General features: G+C 44.7%; 1 protein-coding gene across 1 annotated transcript; it reads right to left on the bottom strand.

Moving 5' to 3' along the window:
- Nucleotides 1–3,079: 3,079 nt before the first annotated feature.
- On the bottom strand, nt 3,080–20,896 carry ccdc171 (coiled-coil domain containing 171; the record flags this gene model as incomplete). The annotated part of the gene is made up of 22 exons (XM_080838281.1): nt 3,080–3,232; nt 3,558–3,701; nt 4,064–4,195; nt 4,306–4,360; nt 4,640–4,785; nt 6,094–6,279; nt 6,540–6,686; nt 7,028–7,191; nt 7,626–8,199; nt 9,062–9,250; nt 9,579–9,746; nt 10,094–10,273; nt 12,065–12,154; nt 12,367–12,461; nt 12,603–12,714; nt 13,407–13,545; nt 14,773–14,933; nt 15,338–15,484; nt 18,019–18,209; nt 18,623–18,797; nt 20,126–20,303; nt 20,751–20,896. 22 exons carry the CDS (start codon nt 20,894–20,896, stop codon nt 3,080–3,082), a joined length of 3,672 nt encoding a protein of 1,223 aa, XP_080694407.1.
- Nucleotides 20,897–22,520: the final 1,624 nt, after the last annotated feature.

The raw sequence follows: 22,520 nt of genomic DNA, 5'->3' as shown, positions 1-22,520 counted from the left end.
AGGAGAGGCAGGTATGTTGGATACATTTCCACTCTGCTGGGGCTAGTCTGAGCCACTTTCCAGTTTTGATGTCCTGTTTAATTATAATATAAGAAGACAATTGTGTGTGTGTGTGTGTGTGTGTGTGTGTGTGCGCATGTGCAGAAGAGGGGGACTGACACACTTACATAGCCGTGTCAGGAGCAGTTTGGAACCTCAGTATTGTTTTTGTCTGCTTGTTCGACCTCATTTGATGTTTGTTTCACTTGTTTGTTCCCTTCGCTCAGAATCTATGATCTTATTCATCTGAGAACCTTCTGTCCGATACGTTTCTGTCCTTTCCTTTACAATGGCCCCTGTCATTTCCTTTGATGATACATACACATTGTTCTTCTTCTGTGTTTTTTCTGTTACTTTTTAGGCATGTGTGTAAAGGAAGGAGGAAGAAGAAGAAGCAGAGCTAGAGGAAGAGACTTAAAGAGAGAGTGGAGTGAGAGATAGGGAGAAAGAAAGGGAGAGACAGAGGAAGAGACTTAAAGAGAGAGTGGAGTGAGAGATAGGGAGAAAGAAAGGGAGAGACAGAGGAAGAGACTGAAAGAGAGAGTGGAGTGAGAGATAGGGAGAAAGAAAGGGAGAGCTAGAGGAAGAGACTTAAAGAGAGAGTGGAGTGAGAGATAGGGAGAAAGAAAGGGAGAGACAGAGAGATTGGTATTACTGGAAGACTCCAAATTTTGGAACAAATGACAAACTTAGGACCAACTTTCTTGGGTCGGAACTTTTTTGCTGCTGTTCCTCGTCCCCATTCTGAGACCCAGCAAGCCAACTTGGATCGCCCACAAAGAGTTATACCCCACGCACGCAGACACAGATCTCAATATGGGACAGGAAAAGGTGGCAACGGAGAGAAGGGGGAAAAAAAGGAGGTTGGATTTGAAAGAATGAAAGAGTCTCCTCCTCCTTTTTTTCTCCACCCTCGCTCCGTGTATCTCTCAAGGGTGAGGGAGATTTTTGGCAGGGTCACCTGAGTCCTCCCCCTGGCTTATACACACTGGGTTAGCAGGGGGGCCCAAACACACACACACACACACACCACAGACCACACACACGCACACACACACACACAGACACAGGCACATACAGACACACACACACAAAGGCACACGGATAGAAAGAGCCTTTGAAGCTGTCCCCAGTTATTTTAGGGCTCCCATGCAGACTCAACATCCTCCAAGACAGCGGCTTCATCAATTAGTAATAAGGGGCCCATTAGACACTAATTAACAGGAACAAACACGCAGACATAACAAAGAGATAAAACACACACACACACACATACATAAAACAATCAATGTAAAGACATAGATAATTACAAGTGCACAATCATTGACACATATTTGAGTAGGTAGTGTAAATAGTGCAAGTTTACCAGGAATTTCCGAAGGTGTTAAGCATCTGCAGTGTGTGTGTGTGTGTTTGTGCAGTAGGTGTGTTGAAGGTAGTATGCATGCCTATGTATCCCCGTGTCCAGTGTAGGAGTGTGTGCCCTGAGGGTAGCATCATCTGGGACTAACACACTGCAGAAGAACCCATCTGAGAGCAACAACTGCTGATGAAGCAGATACGCTCCCACTGAGGGTTCCCTTTGAAAGTCATGGTTCTTATCCTCCGCGTGAGCGCTGAAGGCACGAGAGATGGAGGGGCAGCCATCTTCATACAGTGTGGTGAACATGATCGACACGGTGTCTCTTGTGACTAGAGGAAATTGTGAATATAGGAAAACAGATGTGTGAGACCAGTTCCATTAAATCACCAGCACCAGGGCTTTCACATGGGAATACATCTGACTGGTTCATGCTTGAGGCCCACTGGCGGAAAGACTTGAAGTGTCCTTCTCTCTGTCCCTCTCTCACACACACACACAGACACACAACTATCCTGCTCTGATGTAGAAGTATGACACTTCAGACAAATCAGGAAAGAGAAGAGAGAGACTCAATGTGTGTGTGTGTTCCATGTCACAACGCAGCCCTGGGATGCATGCTGACACTGGTGTAATCCGGGTGTTGTGTGTCGCGCTCGCTGTGAAAAGCTCCCCGACTCGCTCTGCCCCTCTGAAATGGATTAGACACGGGACAAACCATGAGTCACTCCACCTTACACACACACACCCACAGAATAATGTTGAAGCATAAATATGAGTGTGTACGCGCGACATGCTAAATATCATCAGTTTTGTGTCTGTGTAATGCAGGCTGAATAGCTGTGTGTGTGTTCATGGGTGACACAAGCTGAATGGCACCAGACCAGAGTGTGTGTGACAGTGTGCCTGACCCCTGCTGGACCTGAATGCTGGGGTATCAGAGGGGTTTAAGCTGATATGACCACTTCCATGCATTCTGTTGGCACTCATCCGCAGTGGCTTAGAGTGCGTCTGAATGCCAGCCCAGCGGCCACCGCGGTGCTTCTGCTCAGTACCACAGGCTTAGAGACAAACATGTCCTCGAGCGTAACACACCCTCCTCCTCACATGCCTCAAATCACAGCTTTGATACCACCCCAAAAGGAAAACTGAACCATCAGCACTTTTCAAAGTTTTAAATACCCCCCCCCCCCCCCCACACACACACACACACTTCTAAAGCCTGTCACAATTCACAGCACCATCTCTCCGACAGGATATATGTTTAAAGATATTGTGTGTGGAGAATTTCGGTCACTTCTGGAGTTATAATTCCAAGAGAAAAGGGTCTGAAGTAGCTCTGGGAGCAGAGGGGGATAAAAAAAACGATGAAGGAGTGAGAAGAGAAATAAAGGGAAGAGAAGGAGGCGAAAAGAGAAGGACAGAACCAGAAATGTGGGAGAAGACCAGAGGAAGATAGAGGAAGGCTTTAGCATCTCATTTGCTTGTGTGGAGGTAAACTTGGGACTTTTCAATAAGGCAAATAAATGAGTAGAGTAGAGTTAGTCCGACTGAAGGTCACTGCACAGTAGACAGAGTCTTGTTTTAATGCAGATGCACAAACAAGTTTGATCAAACATTTAGAGTATAAAAAACGCATTAAATATCATGTTTTTCTTAACACTTAAAAAATAAAAAAAATCACAGGTGTTTCTTGGATGCCTTCTTCCCTACTCGCGCAGTCTTCTTCAGGGGGGCGGAGGAGTGAGTGGAGTCAGCCTTCACAGGTAGTGGTCCATAATCGCCCGCAGGAGGGAGGCTGGCTGGCGGTGGGGGGTCGGAGACGGCCGTCACCTGAGCCAGAGACAGAGGGGTTAACACGGGTCTGGGTCATGTGATCAGAACACAGAGGGATATCAACGGGCCCTGTCCCTTAATCTGCACTTGAGGTACCTACCTTAAAACATGTATAAACCGTTTGGCATTAAGAGACGCTTCAGAGCGACTAACACTGGCAGGTATTACATACATTATGTTTGACTGTTGCAGCAGAAAGAAAATATGGAAAGGGTGAAACTAAGCATCATAATCAATACACACAAACACACACACACGTATATATATAAATATATACACACACACACATTTTATATATATATAAAGTAAGAGTTTCGCTCACAGGGCTTTTCTCTCGAATGCAGGCCTTGTGTAGTTCCTCTTTGAGGGCAGAGATGTGTGAGCGCCGGGAGTCCAGCTCTCTCTCCACACACACCAGCTTACTGCACAACAACTGGTACACCTCCGCAAAACAGCTCAGCAAACTCTGAAACACGCACACACACGCGCACACACACACACACACACAACAAGTTGTTTAAAGGTTGAATAATTACTCAGTTGTATAATTGTCCCGTAAAGGTGTAAAGGACAAACGTGCAACAACTTTAAAATACATCTGTGTGATTTGTGGGTTCTTTGAAGCCAGCTAATATAGATCTGTTTAATACAGCAGAAATCAGTCTGATGAGTGGCTACTTCAATCGGATGACAAATTAGTGCACACAGTAGAACAAGAGTATGGATTTATAGGGTCATCATTACAGACTTAACTACAAATTGACTTTGCAAAAATATGCTGACTATGTGTGTACACACACACACACACACACACACACACACACACACCTGGCAAACAGCCACCTCAGGCCCTCCCATGAGCCTCTCTGGGTCTGGCATCTCCAAGTGCATGTTGGGTACGTGCCAGATAATGTCACCTGGGGAGAGGGCGGGGCTGAAGAACACAATATGCTCCTTCACCTAAGAGAGAGAGAGAGAGAGAGAGAAACAAAAGAGATGAATACATGATTCAGGTCAAAATCAACAGCATACAGAAGCATGTGGGTGAATGTGTTTCTGCGTGTCCCCACCTCTTTGAGACTATTCTCTACTGCTTTCATATAGCTGGCCAAGGAATCCTTCGTTCTGAAACAGAACATTTCAACTGATGAGCACATCCAAGAGCAAATGAATGGCTGTGTCACTGTTTGTTCATATGAATATCTGTGTGGGCAAGAGAGGTTGTGTGTGTGTGTGTGTGTGAGTGAATGAGAGGGAGAGAGAAAGAAAGAGAGCGTGTGAGTGAGTAACTGAGTGAGTGGTACATAGTATGTGAGAGAGGCTATGTGGGTGAGAGAGGGAGAGGACGTGTGTGTGTGTGTGTGAGTGTGAGTGTGAGTGTGAGTGTGAGTGTGTGTTTCTTACTTGGCAGCCGTGCGGAGAGCGGTTTCTGCAGTGTGTATGCTCTGCTGCAGCTCCTGCTTCTCCTGCTGGGCTTGGCTGAGGTGTTTGCCCAGCTGGCGCAGAGACTGGTCCTTCCTGCGCAGCTCAGCCTTACACTCGGTCAAGCTCTGAGGGACAGGGACACAGACAGGGACATACATGTTTCTATACATGCGTGACGGGAATGTAACCTGCTATGCCTCTAAATTAAGAAGACATTCAACATTCAGCAGTACAAATCTATTAACAAAGTGTAGACATAAAAACCAAACAATACACAATGACAGGACAGGCCCTGAGACAAACATAGTATTTCCTCTGTATCCTAAAAACAAGAAATAATTATGTAATACATAATAATGTTTTATGGGTTTGTAAAACCAACCAGCTTATCCAAGTGGTCTGGCCCAGACAATTTTTAAGTGTCCCTTCTGCCAGTCTAGGCAATTAGTAGTGGAATGAGGTAGGAACAAAATTAAATGCTCTGCGTTTCCGGCAACGTTTCTTTATGTCGGACCGACCAGCTAGCAGATGGCACAAACACTGTCACTACCGTATCGTAGTCCTCTGCCGGATGTTAGTCGCGCATCCGCGCATGCGTCTCTTTGCGACACTGTTGACTGCATAATTGAATATTACTTATTAAATATACCCACATAATGCGTGAAGACAATCCCAATATGTTGACGTTGAGCCTTATGCTGTAAACCGTTTACAACATTATTAAAAGTAACGTTAAATAAACCCACATTATGCGCTAAAACAAGCACTATTTGTTGAGGTTGAGCCTTCTGGCGTGTGTCTGAGCATACGCGATGTGCACGACTACCATCCGGTAGTGACAAACACAACAAGATGGTAATCCCAGTATCTCTTTTCAATGACCCAGTTGGTGCACCAACCGTGTCCACTTTAAATAAAGGGTTTGAACTTCCTTGAAGTTAGTTTAATCAGTTGTATTTATGTTTGTGTGTGCAAATCATGTCTGTTTGGGTGCGCTAGTGGTTGCAAACATGGGGCGGGAGTGTGCTGTTCCTGTGCGGGCGCACCACGACCGCCACAACATGCATATGCACATACAGTACATACACACACACACACACTGTACATGTATTGTTTTTTTTGGTTTTGTTCTGTTTATTATTTATTTTTAAAATCTTTTTTATGAATGCCAATGAAGCCATTAGAATTGAATTTGGCAGACAGGGAGGTATAGAGAAGGACATGCTCCATGCTGAGGTTCATATCCTGAGGTTGCTGAGATTGTGTGTGCGTCAGTAAGTGTCTTGTGTATATATGTGTAGGTCAATATGTACCTTGACAATCATTAAAAATGTGGGGTCTTTCTTGTGCAGTGTGCAGCTCCATGCTGAGGCCCAACCTCTGTAACGGTCTTGGTGTTTCTACATTTGTGTGTGTGTGGAGTGTGTATGTACCTTAACGGCCATAGCCAGTGTGCGGTCCTTCTCCTGCTGGTCCCCAGCGTGAAGCTCCATGCTGAGGCCAAGCTCCTGGAGCTGCTGGGCCTGCTGGTGCAGGAGCTCCTGAGCCTGCTGCTCCCTCTGCAGAGCCGCACTCAGCTCACACAGCACCTCCTCCATACGCGCCACCGGCACACACGCCTACACACACACACACACACACACACACACACACACACACACACACACACACACACACACACACACAAACTGATTTAAATAATTGCCAAACAACACAGGTACACATTAGCACATACATGCAGACACCCACATAGACACAGGTACATGTAGCACCAAATACTACCCCATTCCTTGGACAACACTCTTCATGAATTTACAGTACATAAGTTATTGTGTTGTGTTTTTTTTTTTTTGAGTCAGGCACTGCATGAGATACACACTGTGTGTTTGGGGTCCTGCGGTGGGGGAATGGCTGCCTGGCGTCTGAGTTGGGTGAGCTCCAGACGCAGGTTCCTGCGCTCCACCTCGGCCGTGTGCAGACGCTGTGTAAAGGCCAAGATGTGCTGCTGCAGGGAGACAACCACTCTCTGCACACACACGGCAAGACACAAATACAAGAACACACACAAATGAACCAGGCAGACAAACGCACCCCCAATTGTCGGGCAAGCAGACCAATCATGGTTGATGCGGACTGCTTGTCTACATTTCAGAGGAATTGCACGTGAGTCTACGGCGTAGAGTACAGGGCTAAGCCATACCTACTTAAGTAGAGCGCAGATTATACACAGAAGCATAAATCAGCCTCTGTATCTAGTCTGTATTTAGCTGATCAGGTTGCATATGTATAACCTTTACAAAATAAATGTGTACATAATGTACGTAAACGAGTATGTTGAGTCAATGAATCATGTGTGTATTTATGTACCTTGCTGCTGTACTGGTCGGTTGGAATGGGCTGAGTTTTTCTGAGTCGGAAGAGTCCTCGTGCCAGTTGTCGTGACAACGACCCTCTGTCCATGTAACATCTGTAGTGGCGGTCACCGTCAGCAACTAGCCTCTCGAGCAACCTGGAAAACTTGCTATCAATGTCTGACACAGACAGACAGACAGACAGACAGACAGACAGACAGACAGACAGACAGACAGTAAAAGACAACTTTGTTTACTTTTAATAAACAGAAAATGACAAAACAAATAGGTTTGAAAGGCTAGACCTACGAGACCTAACAAACACAATGACCAGAAACAACTGACAACTTACACAGTGTGTGAGTGAGTTTTATAGTGAATGAGTGAGTGAGTGAGTAAATGAGTGAGTGAGTGAGTGAGTGAGTGAGTGTGTGAGTGAGTGAGTGAGAGTGTGTGTCTGTACTTGTCTAGGGTGTTAAGAGTAGCTCCGTGAGTGAGTGAGTGAGTGAGTGAGTGTACTTGTCTAGGTTGTTAAGAGTAGCTCCATACTATGTGTCCCTGTGAGGTTGGTGTATGTGTATGTAAGTGTTTGTGAGCGTGAGTGGACGTGTCACCTGTGCCGTCCTCGGAGCAGGTTAAGATGAGTGTCTTCAGCTTAGTGCTCTGGGTCCACTCCCCCTCTTCCTCCTCATTATCCTGATCCCTCCTCCATTCCGGCGCACACACACTCACGGCGCCTTCACCGTACGGGTTGTCGGCCTTGAAACACACACGCGAGCGTCCCCCGAGTGCCCTGAAACGCTGAGCCGCCAACACCCCAATGGCCGCACGGCGGAACCCCCACACACCCCTGCGGCATGTGTGCGGATCCGTGTTGGGTGTGTGTTTGGGGTCCTCGCCCGTGCTGGTGAGCGCCTGCAGTATGGCCTGCATCTCGCGTTCCAGCTTGGCCCGCGCGTCCAGGAGTGTGTGCAGCACCCGCTTCTGCCGGGCGAGGTCGTGCACGCGGCGCAAGAGCGGGCACACACACCCAGCCAGGAGGGCGGCGCCGCGGAGCAGCGCGGAGGCCAGACGTCCGCCTGTGTGCAGGCGCTCCTGGAGCTCGCTCGCGCGAGTCGAAAGATTGGCCTTCTCTCGCTCCACCGCACATACGCGCTCCTTGGACACTTCCACCTCACGTCGCATCTCCTGAGAGAGCAAGAGAGAGACACAGAGAGAGAGACAGAGAGAGAGACAGAGAGAGAGACAGAGAGAGAGAGAAAGAGAGAGAGAGAGAGAGAGAGAGAGAGAGAGAGAGAGAGAGACACACACACACACACACACACACACACACACACACACACACACACACACACACACACACACACACACACACACAAAATAAAAAAACAATAAATATAATGTCAGTTGTATTGTTGTAAGTTGTATTTACAAGCAATAAGGAATAAGTAATATTGTGTCTATATAGAACTGTGCAGGACTAGGGCAGAAGGCTGTTATTGCCAGAACTATGAATTCTGCATTCCCCTAGGAAATTCAGTAGTAGACAAACAACAGGTTCAATAAAGGGTGGGTCAGGCAACCACAGAATGGCTAAGGCGGTGGAGTTTGGGCATTTGAAAAGTCTGGATGGAAATTGAATAAAAATGTGTTGGCAGAACTTGGAGCAAGAAAGGGTCATGCACAACACACATAGTACTGGAAGAATGGGCCAAAATTCTTCATTGTTGTTAAAGATGTTCATACCAATTTTTTGGAAGGAGGTTCATACTGTACTGTTTCAGACTAAAGTAATTGAATGTTGGATCATTTGGTCAATAAATTAATAAATGAGTATACAATGTTTTGTGAATAAATATTCAATTGGCTTCTCTCTATCTTTTGTATAACTCATTTTATGTCATATTTACGCAGATTATCAGAAATCTCTAAAGGGTTCACAAACTTTCTAGCACCACTTTTAGCACCATGTTTATAATAAGGTATTCTTGTCAGTGTGTGTGTGTGTGTGTGTGTGTGTGTGTGTGTGTGTGTGTGTGTGTGTGAGCACCTGGGTCCTGAGGTGGAGCTCATCGGTGAGGCCGCCCTGCTGCCTGAGCAGCTCCTCTTTCTGGACCAGCCAGGTCTGCTCGCGATGCCGCAGCTGCGCCGTGAGGCCCTCAACAGCTCCTCCGTGGGCCTCATGGATCTCCCGCAAGGAGCGTGCCTTCCTGTCACACTCCGCCTCCAGATGCTGTACCTACACACACACACACACACACACACACAGAGAGAGAGACACACACACACACACAGAGACACACACACACACACAGCATTAGACATACTAATTACACATACAGATCACATTCTTAAAACATTATTATACACAGGTATTTAAATAACACTGCACACAGCGACCGTAGTGAGCATGCATGCACATACATAGATGCATACACATGCATTTGAAGTAAGAAGGAAGTCCTGTCACAAATATCACTTATAAGTACATGTACATGCACTGACACACACTCTCACACATAGGCATTTATTCAGTCAGACACAGAAAAATAAAAACACACACACACCTGCTCTTTAGCCGTGTGTAGGTCGGTGAGAAGGATGTCAGTCTGATCCTGCAACACCACACACAGCTCTGTCCAGGAGAAACTACCCGCCAGGCTGTGAGGTGACTTCATGAGAACACAGCCAGCCACCAGCCTTTGATAGAGGGAATGGAGGAACGCCAGCTTCTCCTGACATTCACACACACACACACACACACACACACACACACACACACACACTGTGTATGGGAGTCCAGAGCATTATGGCTAACTGCCACACTGTAAATAGTTGCAGCCTTGTCTGACTGGGTTTATTTGCACCCTCAACATGGCCTGTCTCTGTGATTAAAATCCTGACACACCAAGGCTTGTTAAAGACAGTATGCTGTTTTAAATGGCAGCTCATTCCTCAGGTTTTTACTGTCCTGATGCCAAAACTGATATGAACAGTCTGTCTGAGTTGATTTCCCACTGTCAGTTGAGTATTGACCCACCCTCTCTCTTTCTCTCTCGCTCTCTCTCTCTCTGTGCGTTACCTCTTCCTCCCTCTGGCACTGCTCTCTGAGGGTGTGCACATGTGCCTGCGTGTCTGCGCAGTGCTGCTTGAGCTCCTGCAGCTGTGACTGCGCCCTGTCTGCGGCGGCTGCTGCATCTGTGCAGCTGGAGCGCAAACGCTGCACCTCACCAGTCAGCTCGGACACACGCCCAGCATGCTCCTGAGGGCAGAGGGGGAGAGAGAGAGAGGGAGGAGATAGAGAAAGAGAAAGAGAAAGAGATAAATAAAAAGGGGAGAAAGCAGAGAGTGGAAAAAGACAAAAACAAAAAGAAAAAAGATTGGAACACCACATGGACATATCTTATGGATTTCTAACAAAGTCAAATTCACCCACTTGTAGTAGTACGTGTAGCACACATACAGTACCTTGCATAAGTATTGACCCCCTTGGATGTTTTACCCTTTTATGGCTTTTATAAATCAGTCATGGTCAATATAAGTTAGCTTTTTGGACAAAAAAAAACCCACAAAAAAGCTCTCTTTAATGTCAAAGTGAAAACAGATTTCTACACAGTTATGTAAATTAATTAAAAATATGTAACGAAAATAAGTGATTGCATAAGTATTCACCCCCTTTATACAGTACCTTGCATAAGTATTCACCCCCTTGGATGTTTTACCCTTTTATTGCTTTTATAAATCAGTCATGGTCAATATAAGTTGGCTGTTTGGACAAAAAAAATTCACAAAAAAGCCCTTTTTAATGTCAAAGTGAAAACAGATTTCTACACAGTTATGTAAATTAAATACAAATATGTAATGAAAATAAGTGATTGCATAAGTATTCACCCCCTTTATATAGACTGACCTAATTCAACAGAGGTCCAGCCAATTGGTGCTAGAAGTCTCACAATTAGTGACATTGGGATCAGTGTGTAGTGAATGTGTCTCAAGTGATTGTAGTATAACGTCACCTGTGTCTGGAAGGTCCATTCACTGGTCAGTATTCAGTAATCAGTATTCCTGGCAATTGTTAAACCATTAAGACCCAAAATCACGCTAAGCAACTCAGAGAAAAGGTTGTTGAAAAGTATAAGTCAGGGGAAGGATACAAAAAAATGTCCATGGCACTAAACATCCCCTGGAATTCTATTAAATCCATCATCAAGAAATGGATGGATTGTGGCACGTGTAAATCTGCCTAGATCAGGCCGTCCTCACAAACTGAGTGACCGTGCAAGAAGGAGACTAGTAAGAGAGGCCACAAATAGACCTATGACTACTCTGAAGGAGTTTCAAGCTTCAGCAGTTGAGATTGGAGAAACTCTGCATACAACCACTGTTGCCTTGGTTCTTCACCAATCAAAGCTTCATGGAAGAGAGCCACTGTTGAAAAAAAGGATCTACTACAGTTCGCCAAAAGGCATGTGGGAGTCTCCATGGTCAAGTGGAAGAAGGTTCTGTGGTTTGATGAGACCAAAGTGGAGCATTTTTTCTACAGTGGCTCTCTTCCATGAAGCTTTGATTGGTGAAGAACCAAGGCAACAGTGGTTGTATGCAGAGTCTCTCCCATACCAGCTGCTGAAGCTTGAAACTTCTTCAGAGTAGCCATAGGTGTCTTGGTGGCCTCTCGTACTAGTCTCCTTCTTGCATGGTCACTCAGTTTGTAAGGACGGCCTGATCAAGGCAGATTTACACATGTGCCATATTCCTTCCATTTCTTGATGATGGATTGAACAGAATTTCAGGGGATGTTAAGTGCCTTGGATATTTTTTTGTATCCTTCCCCTGACCTAAACTTTTCAATAACCCTTTCTCTGAGTTGCTTAAAAAAGGGTACACATAACTGTGTAGAAATCTGTTTTCACTTTGACATTAAAAAAATATTATTTTTTTTGTCCAAAAAGCCAACTTATATTGACCATGACTATGAACATGATTTATAAAAGCAATAAAAGGGTAAAACATCCAGGGGGTGAAGACTTATGCAAGGTACTGTATCTAGTCCTACCTGGGAAGATTTCTTCAAGGAGTTGCTAATTTCATCTTTATGCGAGATATCCTGAGAGAGCTTCTTATTTCTCTCTTCTGCCTGTTGTATCTGAACGAACAAACAAACACAATCAAAACAAACACAGACAAATAGCTAAACTACGGAAGAACAGTAAACATAGCAAACATACTGGTGTCTACATGGTAAATCCTTCCTCCAATGCATCTCTGATATATGTGTGTATGTATGCACGTAAGTATGTCCGTATGTATGTTTATACTGTATGTATGCTTGTATGTATGTACGTGTCTGTGTGTTACCTGTGATTGTGCCATCTCAAGGCTTTGTTGGTAGCAATTCAGTGTTCTTCTGAGGGCATCCAGTGGATTACAGGAACTGTGTTTAACGTTGTCTTCTGCAGTACACAGACAGACACACACACACACACACACACACACACACACACACATACACACACACACACACACGGTATACATTAGAGTATAAATTGACATCCCTGTCTAGTCACCCCATACACACACAGTCTGTGTCTAACCTGAAGTGTGTGTGTTTGTCTCCCCCTGCTGACTGTGCTCCTGCAGCAGCTGGTCGACTTGAGTCAGGAAACTCTCATACGCCTCTTCCAGAGCCTTCTGCCGCTCTAAAGCCTAGAGAGAGAGAGAGAGAGAGAGGGAGAGACAGAAAGCGAGAGGTGGAAGGAGAGAAAGGGAGAGAGCAAGAGGTGGAATGGGGGGAGAGAGAGAGAGTGAGAGGTGGAAGGGGAGAGCGTGAGAGGTGGAAGGGGAGAGAAAGAGAGACAGAGAATGCAAGAGGTGGTAGGGGAGAAAGAGAGAGAGAGAGAGAGAGTGAGTGGTGGAAGGGGAGAGAGAGAGAGGTAGAAGGGGAGAGAGAGAGAGGTGGAAGCGCAGAGAGAGAGAGAGTGAGAGGTGGAAGTAGAAGGAGCGAGAGAGAGGTGAAAGGAGAGTGAGAGAATGCGAGAGAGAGAGAGAGAGCGGGCACAGAACACAAGCTGTTTAATGCCCTCAGGGAAAGTCAGTTGACCTTTACCATCTTGTCTGCTTCCTGTGGCATTTTGCTCAGACACATCAAAGGATCCACTCTGAAGTCTGAAAAAGTTACTACTCTTTCCATGGAATTATCATTCAGTGCCAACTCATTTACTCATCAGTTCAGAAGTCTCTTGAATGCGTACAAACTCACATGAGTAATCTGCTGCTGTTTCTGAGTAGGTGTGTGTGAGTACCTCGCCGAGCTGTTCCTGTGTGTGTGTGTGTGTGTGTGTGTACCTCGCTGAGCTTCTCCTGTGTGTGTTTGTGTGTGTGTGTTTGCGTGTGTGTACCTGGCTGAGCTGCTCCTGTGTGTGTGTGTTTGTGCTCCGCTGCTCCTGAATAGTCTCTCTTAAGTGAGAGGAGGTCGTCTTTTCTTCCTTAAGTTGGGTGCTCAGCTCCGTCTTAGTTGTTCGAAGCTCCTTCTCCATTCTACACACACACACACACACACACACACACACACACACACACACACACACACACACACACACACACACACAAAGTTGCAACAGCACTGCTGAGCTGGAAGTACTTTAAGGTCAAATGTAGATAATCTCAACATTCACAAAAATTGGTGTGAGTGTTTGTTCTTGCTGTTAAAAGTTTGGACATCATGCAGCTGGTGAACAGCAGGGCCAAATCAGGAGACTAGGAAGGACAGATGCGGTGGACAGAAACCAAAGGTTAGATGGCCTGGGAATTCTGACCATCTGGAGATACACCAATGAGATGCATCAGTGATGATTTAAAAGCAATTTTGGAAGGATTGAAGGGCATTTAAGAGGGTACATTGAATCGAAAGGGTGAGGTCATCTACAATTATGGCAAAGATTACTATATTTATACTATATTTACGATTCACTTTGAAGAAGTGACTGAAAAAGCCATTCAAAGGAAGAAACGCTGAACTGGTAGCAGAAGAGAGGGAACGAGGTTGGCAACACCAGTGGAGATAGTTGTTGGCGGACTCAAACCATGTTCTAACTCTCCACGGGCTGACCAAGTCGCTAGATCCCTCCAAAGTATCTCCCTGCCCAAAAGTCAGTTTCTCATCATCTTGCCCCTTTACACTTGACGTGCAACACATAAAACCAGCTGACCTTTCAAACTGACAACTGTTGATGGTTTAATTGGAACTCTGTAGTTCACAGAAGAGAATCTGTGTTCAAAGTTAAGAAGATGCTATTTAAGAATGGAATCTTTATTAAAATATACTTCTTTTGTGTTGTTTCTACATTAATTCTGGTTTCACATTAAAATATCCATTATTACAAGCTACAGTCAGATTGTGCAATTACCAAACTTAGCGGTAGTTTTATTTGTTTTTTAATCCATTGACACCACGGGTCCTAACCCATCATGAATATGGAGGGGGGTGGGTCTGGGATGCCAGACACCACTGTTGAGCCTTCTGGAGGTTGTGGGCCTATGAACCACTGATGGAGGAACCCCAGTGAAATGCTAATGAAGGCATCTTTGCTCGGTTTTTGTTAATGTCTTGTATTTTGTTGTTAAATACCAGTAAGTGCACCCTGTTATAACACTTAAATAATGATATAGTGCTGTGGGAAGTCCCCAAACAATAGCACGACGAATTAAACATACTTTCCTTTGTATAACTAATCAAAACCACACAGATATAACACACAGACATACTGTAAGAGTTTAGACTGCGTGTCATTGGCTCGTTCACTCTCGTGCATCTGTGCGCTCTCTGCCTCTTTGAGCTTTCCTCTGAGGACCTGCAAGCCTGATGTCACTTCTTGTTGGACACTCTGCTCTGCCTGCAATGCAGCCTCTGCAGTCTTCAGCTTTATCTGCACACACACACACACACACACACACACACACACACACACACACACACAAGTTAATACACCACATCTGCATGTTAAACACTTTCATTTCTATATTCATAAATATATCTGTCATGTAGTCCTCTTGAAGATACTACTAGTGGCTGAGCATAGCAAAGGACAAACTAGCTGCGAATGTAGCGAGTGTCACACACACACACAACAGTTGTGGATTTGTATTCATTACACCCACTTCTCAGGCCACTGAGAGTTAGTTTCAAGTTCATGTAGTTGTCAGTTTTTTGTGTGGGTTAGTCCAGGCCTTGCGAAAACGAAACTTTTTATATCCACACCACACTGACCACATCCCTTTTGTTTCACTGACTAGCTCGCGCTCTCACTCAAGTATTTATACACCCACACACCTCCAGCTCTTTCCTGCGCCTCTTCTCTCTCTCCACACAGCGGCACAGCTCGCTGGCCTGGTGCTTAAGGTTTCTGATCTCCCTCTCTCGCTCCCTCTGCTCCGTATCCATCTTTTCTTTGAGCTGCCGCAGAGTATCATCCTGTTCCTGAGTAGGAGAGAGAGATAGAGACAGATGGAGGGAGGGAGAGGGAGGGCAGTGGTAGCAATAGGCCCTAATACATGTGCCAATGTGATCAGATCAGTTTATCGTATCGTATTCGCGTGTAGGTGTGAACATTTTCAAGGGAAACGGCTCTTGTCGTTACGTGTTTACATGTGCAAAATGTGATCCGTTTACATTGCCTCGGGCATGCGCAAAGACCACAGAGATGTGCTCCCACCTGGTTTGTTTACTAACAACATCAACGTGGATCCGCATCGTGCACAGGCAGTGTAGTGGCTTAAAGTTCCCTTCTTTCTATCAGCATATAGTTCTTAATATTTTCTTTGAATAACCACTCTCAGATGTAAAGAAAACGAGTCTACGCGTGGATGTGTTTCAACAACGGTAGAAAACTGTGTTTGCTCCGTCTTTTACTGAACTCATAATTATATGACAGTGGTAGGCTATTAGTTACAGTTGAGACACCCGAAATAACTTGCATGCGCAGCAATCCTGAGAAGTGATTTTTAGTTTGCACATGAATACTAACGTCTTCTTTGATCCCAGGAAATTTGAGCACACAATCCATCTCCCTTACGGAGATATTGGCGAAAGTTGTTTTACCTACTTCATTGCAAACGTCTAGTTTTGCAAACGTGTCTAGTTTTTGTGCAGTAGTGAATAAAGTCTCAGTCTACTACACCATACATAGCATAGCATGTTTGTAGAAAATGATTAAGGTGCAACAAATGGCAATAAGCATATTTAAATTAAATGATTCACATTGCAAGTAAAATGGTGCGGCTGGAGCAGATACAGGGAGGGACAACGGTGACGCAGTTTGGATGTAGCGACAAACATTGATGTGCTGTAACAAACAGTGTTAACCAGTAGGCCTATGTGAGTAACGTGGGTTTTATTAAAACATAGCGTGTGTAATGTGTAGCTATTTCATTCCGTTTATTAACCTTTCCGGCTGTCTGTATGTATTTACTAGCCAGCAGTAGACGTAAAGGAAAGGGAATTGATCCCGAAGTTAAAAACATGTAATCTATTTCGGCAGCGGAGCATTTTACTCCCCCGCATTCTCTCTTCAAACTTCCATATTGACGCGGGATCAGCAGAGGAAAATCTACTTTCCTTTTGGGAGAAACAAGGCCAGTCGTTCCCACGACTACAGCACCTTGCAAAACGAATTCTATGCCTTCCAGCAACAAGTGCTGCGAGTGAGCGCTCCTTCAGTGCAGCAGGGCGCGTTATAGAAGCCAGGCGCTCTCGCCTGAATCCTGACAATATAGATGCTATTTTATTCCTGCATAGTGCTAAGACAAATTCTAAATAGAACGAAGGTTAGGCATATCAGCAGAGGTAATTTTGGTTACATTAGGATGGCTATGTTTATAGCTTGCGCTTTGGGCGCACCACAATGCCAAGAAGTTTGTCGCGACTGTAATGGCATATTTCATTGAGGGGGTGATTGATAGCTTAAGGCTTACGAGACAGTGTTTTCCGATGTTTTACTGAGTCCTCTCTGTCTCTGTCTCTATCACACACACACACACACACACACACACACACACACACACACACACACACACACACACACACACACACACACACACACACACACACTAACGGAAGCAAAAAAGGTTTAAATTAAGTGACGATCCCTCAAATGTCGCGTCTCCTTAAAGCGCCACAAACCTGCAAGCTATGAGTCAGCTGTCAGTATTGGAAGAAGCCTTAACGTCTCGAAGATGAAACTGCCTGGGTTATTTTGTTTCGTTAGGCTATTAGTTATATTTTAATATATTTAATATATTTATATTATATATATATATTATATTTTTAGAACAAGTTAAACTTCTAGCTCAGTAACATCAACAGCTAAGAAAGAAGGTAAGAAAATTAGTCGGAAAACTTTGATTTGCAAGGGAAGCAGGCAAGTGTTGGGGTTGTTACAGTATATAGCCTACAATGTGGTGAAATTTCGGAACTAATAGGCTCGAGTCGGCGTTTCCTTAATATGCTTTCTTTCATTTTGCAAAAAACAGTAGGCTATATTACCATATTAAAATGGTGTACCAAATTGCGTTTTATTACAATGATAAAAAATTGTAGACCTACTAGCCTATTGGATCAGTCTCCTTTCAAGAACAGGCAAGAACTTTCTAGCCTCCTGTCACCGCCTCCCCCATGGCACATCGGCCTGATTTGACACGCCCTTTTCTGAGCTGAACGATCGTGGTAAACCACCTCTCTCGAAAGGCTCAGACGATCGGCGGAAAAACAAACAGATCACATCTAGACCAGTCCTACATGAGGCAATTGTAACACTTTCGCGAGTTTCTATCGGAACAGACGCGATGTAAACGGTTTACATTGACACATGTATTAGGGGCCAGTGACATTGAAAACTATAGATCTTGTGGGTCATCAAAGATAATGCTAAATTAAATGGTTTATTCGACAGACACACACACACACACACACACACACACACACACACACACACACACACACACACACACACACACCTGTAGAATCGCCTGCAGTCCGTTCTTGTCTGTGATAAGTTGGTCATTTTCTGTGTGAGCAGTGAGCAACAGCTGATCCCTCTCGACCAGCTCCGCGTTGAGGCCCTGCAGGTCTTCCTCCCTGGCCTGTCGGCTGATCTCTAAAGCCCTCTGCATGTCCTGGGCCGTCTGGCAGAGCTCCACATTCAGGCCTACCAGCACAAATATGGAAACAACACTGGGGCCATTAATAATAATAATAATAATAATAAAACTTTATTTATATAGCACCTTTCATGGAAAAGAATGCAGCTCGAAGTGCTTTACAGCAAATACTTAAAAATAGATATCAAATAAACATAACAAATAGGATATAGTTATGTTTATTTGATATCTATTTTTAAGTATTTGCTGTACAAATAGGATATAGTTATAACTTTAGAGGTGCATTCTTCAATTCTGGCGAAGGGCTGTTGATACAAATTACACCATTCCTTTCTGTGCTCCTGAAGCAATATGTTGATTGGCTGGAAGTGTAATGGATTATAAATCATGGGCCCCACCTTTAACAGAGATATGGACATGTGAAATGCATACACAGGTAGCCAGCCACACTCATACACACCTTGCAGTTCTTGATTCTCTTTTTGCAGATCAAACAACTTGGCCTCTGCTTTGCTCTTCTCTGAGGTCGAGTCTCTCATAGCCACAGCGATGTCATACTCCAGTGTCTGCCGCACTGCCTCCCCACGCTCAACCTGTGCCCGTAACTTAGCAACCTGCGCTTCCAGCTGTGAGACCTGGGGAATGACAGAGGAAGAGAGGAGAAAGAATATTGGCCATTATCAATACTGGCAGGGTTGATTCCCCCGATTCTCTCGGGACTAGCAGCACAGACAGGTTTAGGTGACTGACTGTTTTTTTGTGTGATATTTGTAATTTAGTACCGCAACATCAAATGTGTTTCCTGTTTGCCGAGTGGATGCATGTACGGCCCCGGCAAACAGATCACAACAAAAAACAAAATGTTCAATGCCAGAAAAACTAAACATATCTAAGTACTGCAATATGCAACAGGCAAACCGACACACAGGTGACATGTCCCTGGTTGGTGAAATGATTCATCTGTGTGTTTGTTTGTGCTGATTCCCGACTGACAGACCTGCAGACTGATTCGTCATTTCCTGTTTGTTAGATGGATCAGGAGGAGCCTCCTGGGCCTGATCACTCCCCTCCTCAGCCCGCCCCGAAACGCCCCTGCAGACCGGCTCCAGAGCAACACCAGCATCGCCCACGCCGCCCTGCTCCCCATCCTGGGCCCTCAACTCAGTCATCATCCCCTTGACGACTTCTCCCGCTGGATGTGACGACCCCCACTCTGGTCATCGGCAGCTCCATGGTCCGAGATGTCCACACCCCCCCCTTCAACAAGCGGCCCCTGCAAGGTCCACTGCCTCCCCGGAGCCAGGCGTGTTCCAATCGCTGATGGATGTGGAACTTTCCCTCCCCACCCCCACCACTCTGCACGTAGTTTCTCTACCTGGTCTACCTAGAGAAACCCGCGGCCAACCGCACCCACTGCCACTGCATTGCCGTACACCTACTCTACCCAATACCCTATGCTAGCATTTATGTACAATATACATTATTGCCTCCACCGAAATGTTTCTCTGTCCCTACATCCCCTACCCCTGTAACAGTAACCCTATTGCCACAGTAATCTGGTCTTGTCTGTATCATGTATTTACCACCAGATGTATGTACACATATGTCCAGTGACCAAATGCTGGCTGTGCATTGCCCCTGTTGCTTCCTTTCACCTTCTGCCACACTACCCTTCCCCTTCCCCCCTTCCCCCCGTCCCACCTTCCTGTCTCCACCCGGCCGACCTCAAGCAGATGGGTCCCCCCTTATGTGCCGTGGTTCTGCTTAAGGTTTCTTCCTGCCTAACAGGGAGTTTTTCCTTGCCCCTGTTGCCGTTGTGCATGCACTAAGGGGGTTCAGGCTCTGGGCTCTGTTAAGCGCCGAGAGGCAATTGTATTGTTATGGCGCTATACAAATAAAATTGAATTGAATTGAATTGAATTGAATTTAATTGAATTGAATTGAATTTGACTGGGCGGATTACCTCCTGGTTGTGTTTAGAGGCTAGATCCAGTTTCGCTGTCTCCAGCTGGTTGATCCTCCATCTCAAATCTGTGGGGACTGACTTGCTGGCCTCTTCCTCACGCATTTGCATACTTATGTTGCGCTCATGCAAAACTTTATCGCGCTCACCTTCCAACTGCACGATCAACTCCTTCAGCCTAGAAAATGAAAATCAAGTCAGATATGGTGTTGGTGTAATATTTGATGTAATATGTGAAGATTTTAGTCCAACTTAGGTCTACCTTTTATCGTAAGTGTGGTGTGCTGAAGCAACACAACAGTTAAATATAAGCAAACATGCTTTACATACCAATGAACAACTTCATAGGTGTTTTCCAAAACCCTGCTCCGTAATACTTATTTAGGTTTTATTAATTCATCCTCATCAAATATTGGTTGGTTGGTTGTTTATTTCATTTAACTGGACCAATGTAAGCAAGGTGACTGGTGTAAAACAGTTACAAAGATACATGGGTAAATGAAAGAATTTATTTAATTCAATTAAAAATGATTTTAATGGTATTTAGGTTTACTTTTACCCTTACTTGCAACAGTGTTGTAGCTAATTTGTCTGTGCAGCCAATCAACAAAGAGCACATCCAAACCTGGTGATTTGCTCCAGGGAGCTGAGCTGGGCAGAGGGTCGTGGGTGAGATGCCCGAAGGCCGGCCTTCTGTCCTGGGTTCTTATGTTTGGCCCGCCCCCCTGGCTGGGCCTTCACTCCAGGGTCACCTCGAGGGTCACCCGGCATGACCTCAGCAACCTCTCCCCAATCCCACAGAGGAAGCTGAAGAGACACAGAAATGACAGTGAGCAAACCGTGCACGCACATAGTCAGATCCAGTAGGGATTCAGCTTGCAGCCTTATCTCTGTCATCTGTGTGACACTTTCTCTCAAAATGCTTCTTTGGGATTTAGACCACTTGCATGTTTAGCCTTTCCTCTAACGCATTACAAGATGAAGACAATGATATGAGTGATAAGGTGGCTGATAAGATTTAGAAATGCGCAGTGCAGTCACTAAGTAGATAACTGCCCAAATCTCAGATCCTATTGTTTGTAGGAATCTAACCAAGCAAGAGACTGTGTTAGAAGCCAGACAGCTTGATAGACTGTCCATATCTCATCTCGTCCGCCCGAGCAGGTGACAGGACAAAATCTGATCTCAGCCTTACGTGCCAAAAGCACTGAGCAAGGAACAACTCTATCGTTACACATGCTATCACCTAATCGACTGATTGAAATTAACAAGAGTTAACCAGAAGTTCGCTAGATAGAGCACATTAATTACCTGACGTGAATTAAGAATGCGATTCACGTTAATTCATTATCTAGCTAGCTACCGTTAGAGTACAGACAATTTGGTTTGAGCCTAATGTTTGAAAAATAAGTATTCCACTGCAGGGTAAAATAACAAAGAAAAAGTGTTGGTTGCCTGTCTGCGTTGTTTACGAACCGACGATAGCCTTCATTAAGCGACTCGTTACTACCCTAGGGACCTCACGCCTATGTTGCTAAGCTCTGTGGCGTGTAGCTAAAATAAACACCAGGCTGGTTAAATACATAACATTTGTTGGACGTCTTACTAATCACCTAAATTATGAGACACATATTTAACCACCACAGTAGGACGTCGAGTTCATGTTTTACTATTTTATTTTAAGCACAGAATTTAGTAAAAACCAATCTATATGAAAATGCTACCTGTTTCAAGTGAAATTGTTTGAAAGTCCGTTTGAATCTGACGCCATAGCGTGTCCTTTCCTTCTTTATGTTATTTGTCGTCACTTCCTTTGAACAGAACCTGGTGTGATTGGTCAAGAGACCTGACGCGTTTAAAGGGACACAATTGTACGCAATATTCAGCAAAGACTTTATCATATCAAAGATGAATGGCGAAAAAAGGGAAAGTAAGTTTAATTGTTTTTATTAACTCAGAAATACTTCACATGACTGCCGACAACTTCTGTAAAATAGAATCAGTTTATCTAAATGACAAGGATTAGATAAACAAGAAATCTAGCAGTTAGCCTCATTGCACTGCAATGTTAGGAAGGCCGTTAGATACAGTTACCTCACCTGCGCATTTCTTGCAGAGTTCTTTTTTTTTAGCCCCCCCAGATAGATCATGTTACTGATATTGCATAATTGAAACGATATGTATGAAAATATAGCATATTTTCTAGAAGCTGTTATGCCCAGATGTTGGGCAACGGCTTAATGGCACGTTACACTTTAAATCTCACCCGTATGGTACGTCACACGTCTCTTTGTTTTTGAAGTTACATTCTGGTGTGAGATTATGTTGTGTGTAACAATAACACTTTTTAAATAGTGAATTCTATAAAATACACCTGGGGTTTATAAAGCTGGTC

This window comes from Sprattus sprattus (genome assembly GCF_963457725.1).
Source record: "Sprattus sprattus genome assembly, chromosome: 5".
Lineage (NCBI taxonomy): Eukaryota > Metazoa > Chordata > Actinopteri > Clupeiformes > Clupeidae > Sprattus > Sprattus sprattus.
The sequence above is the reverse complement of the archived record's forward strand: the minus strand, read 5'-3'. Positions and strand labels throughout refer to the sequence as shown.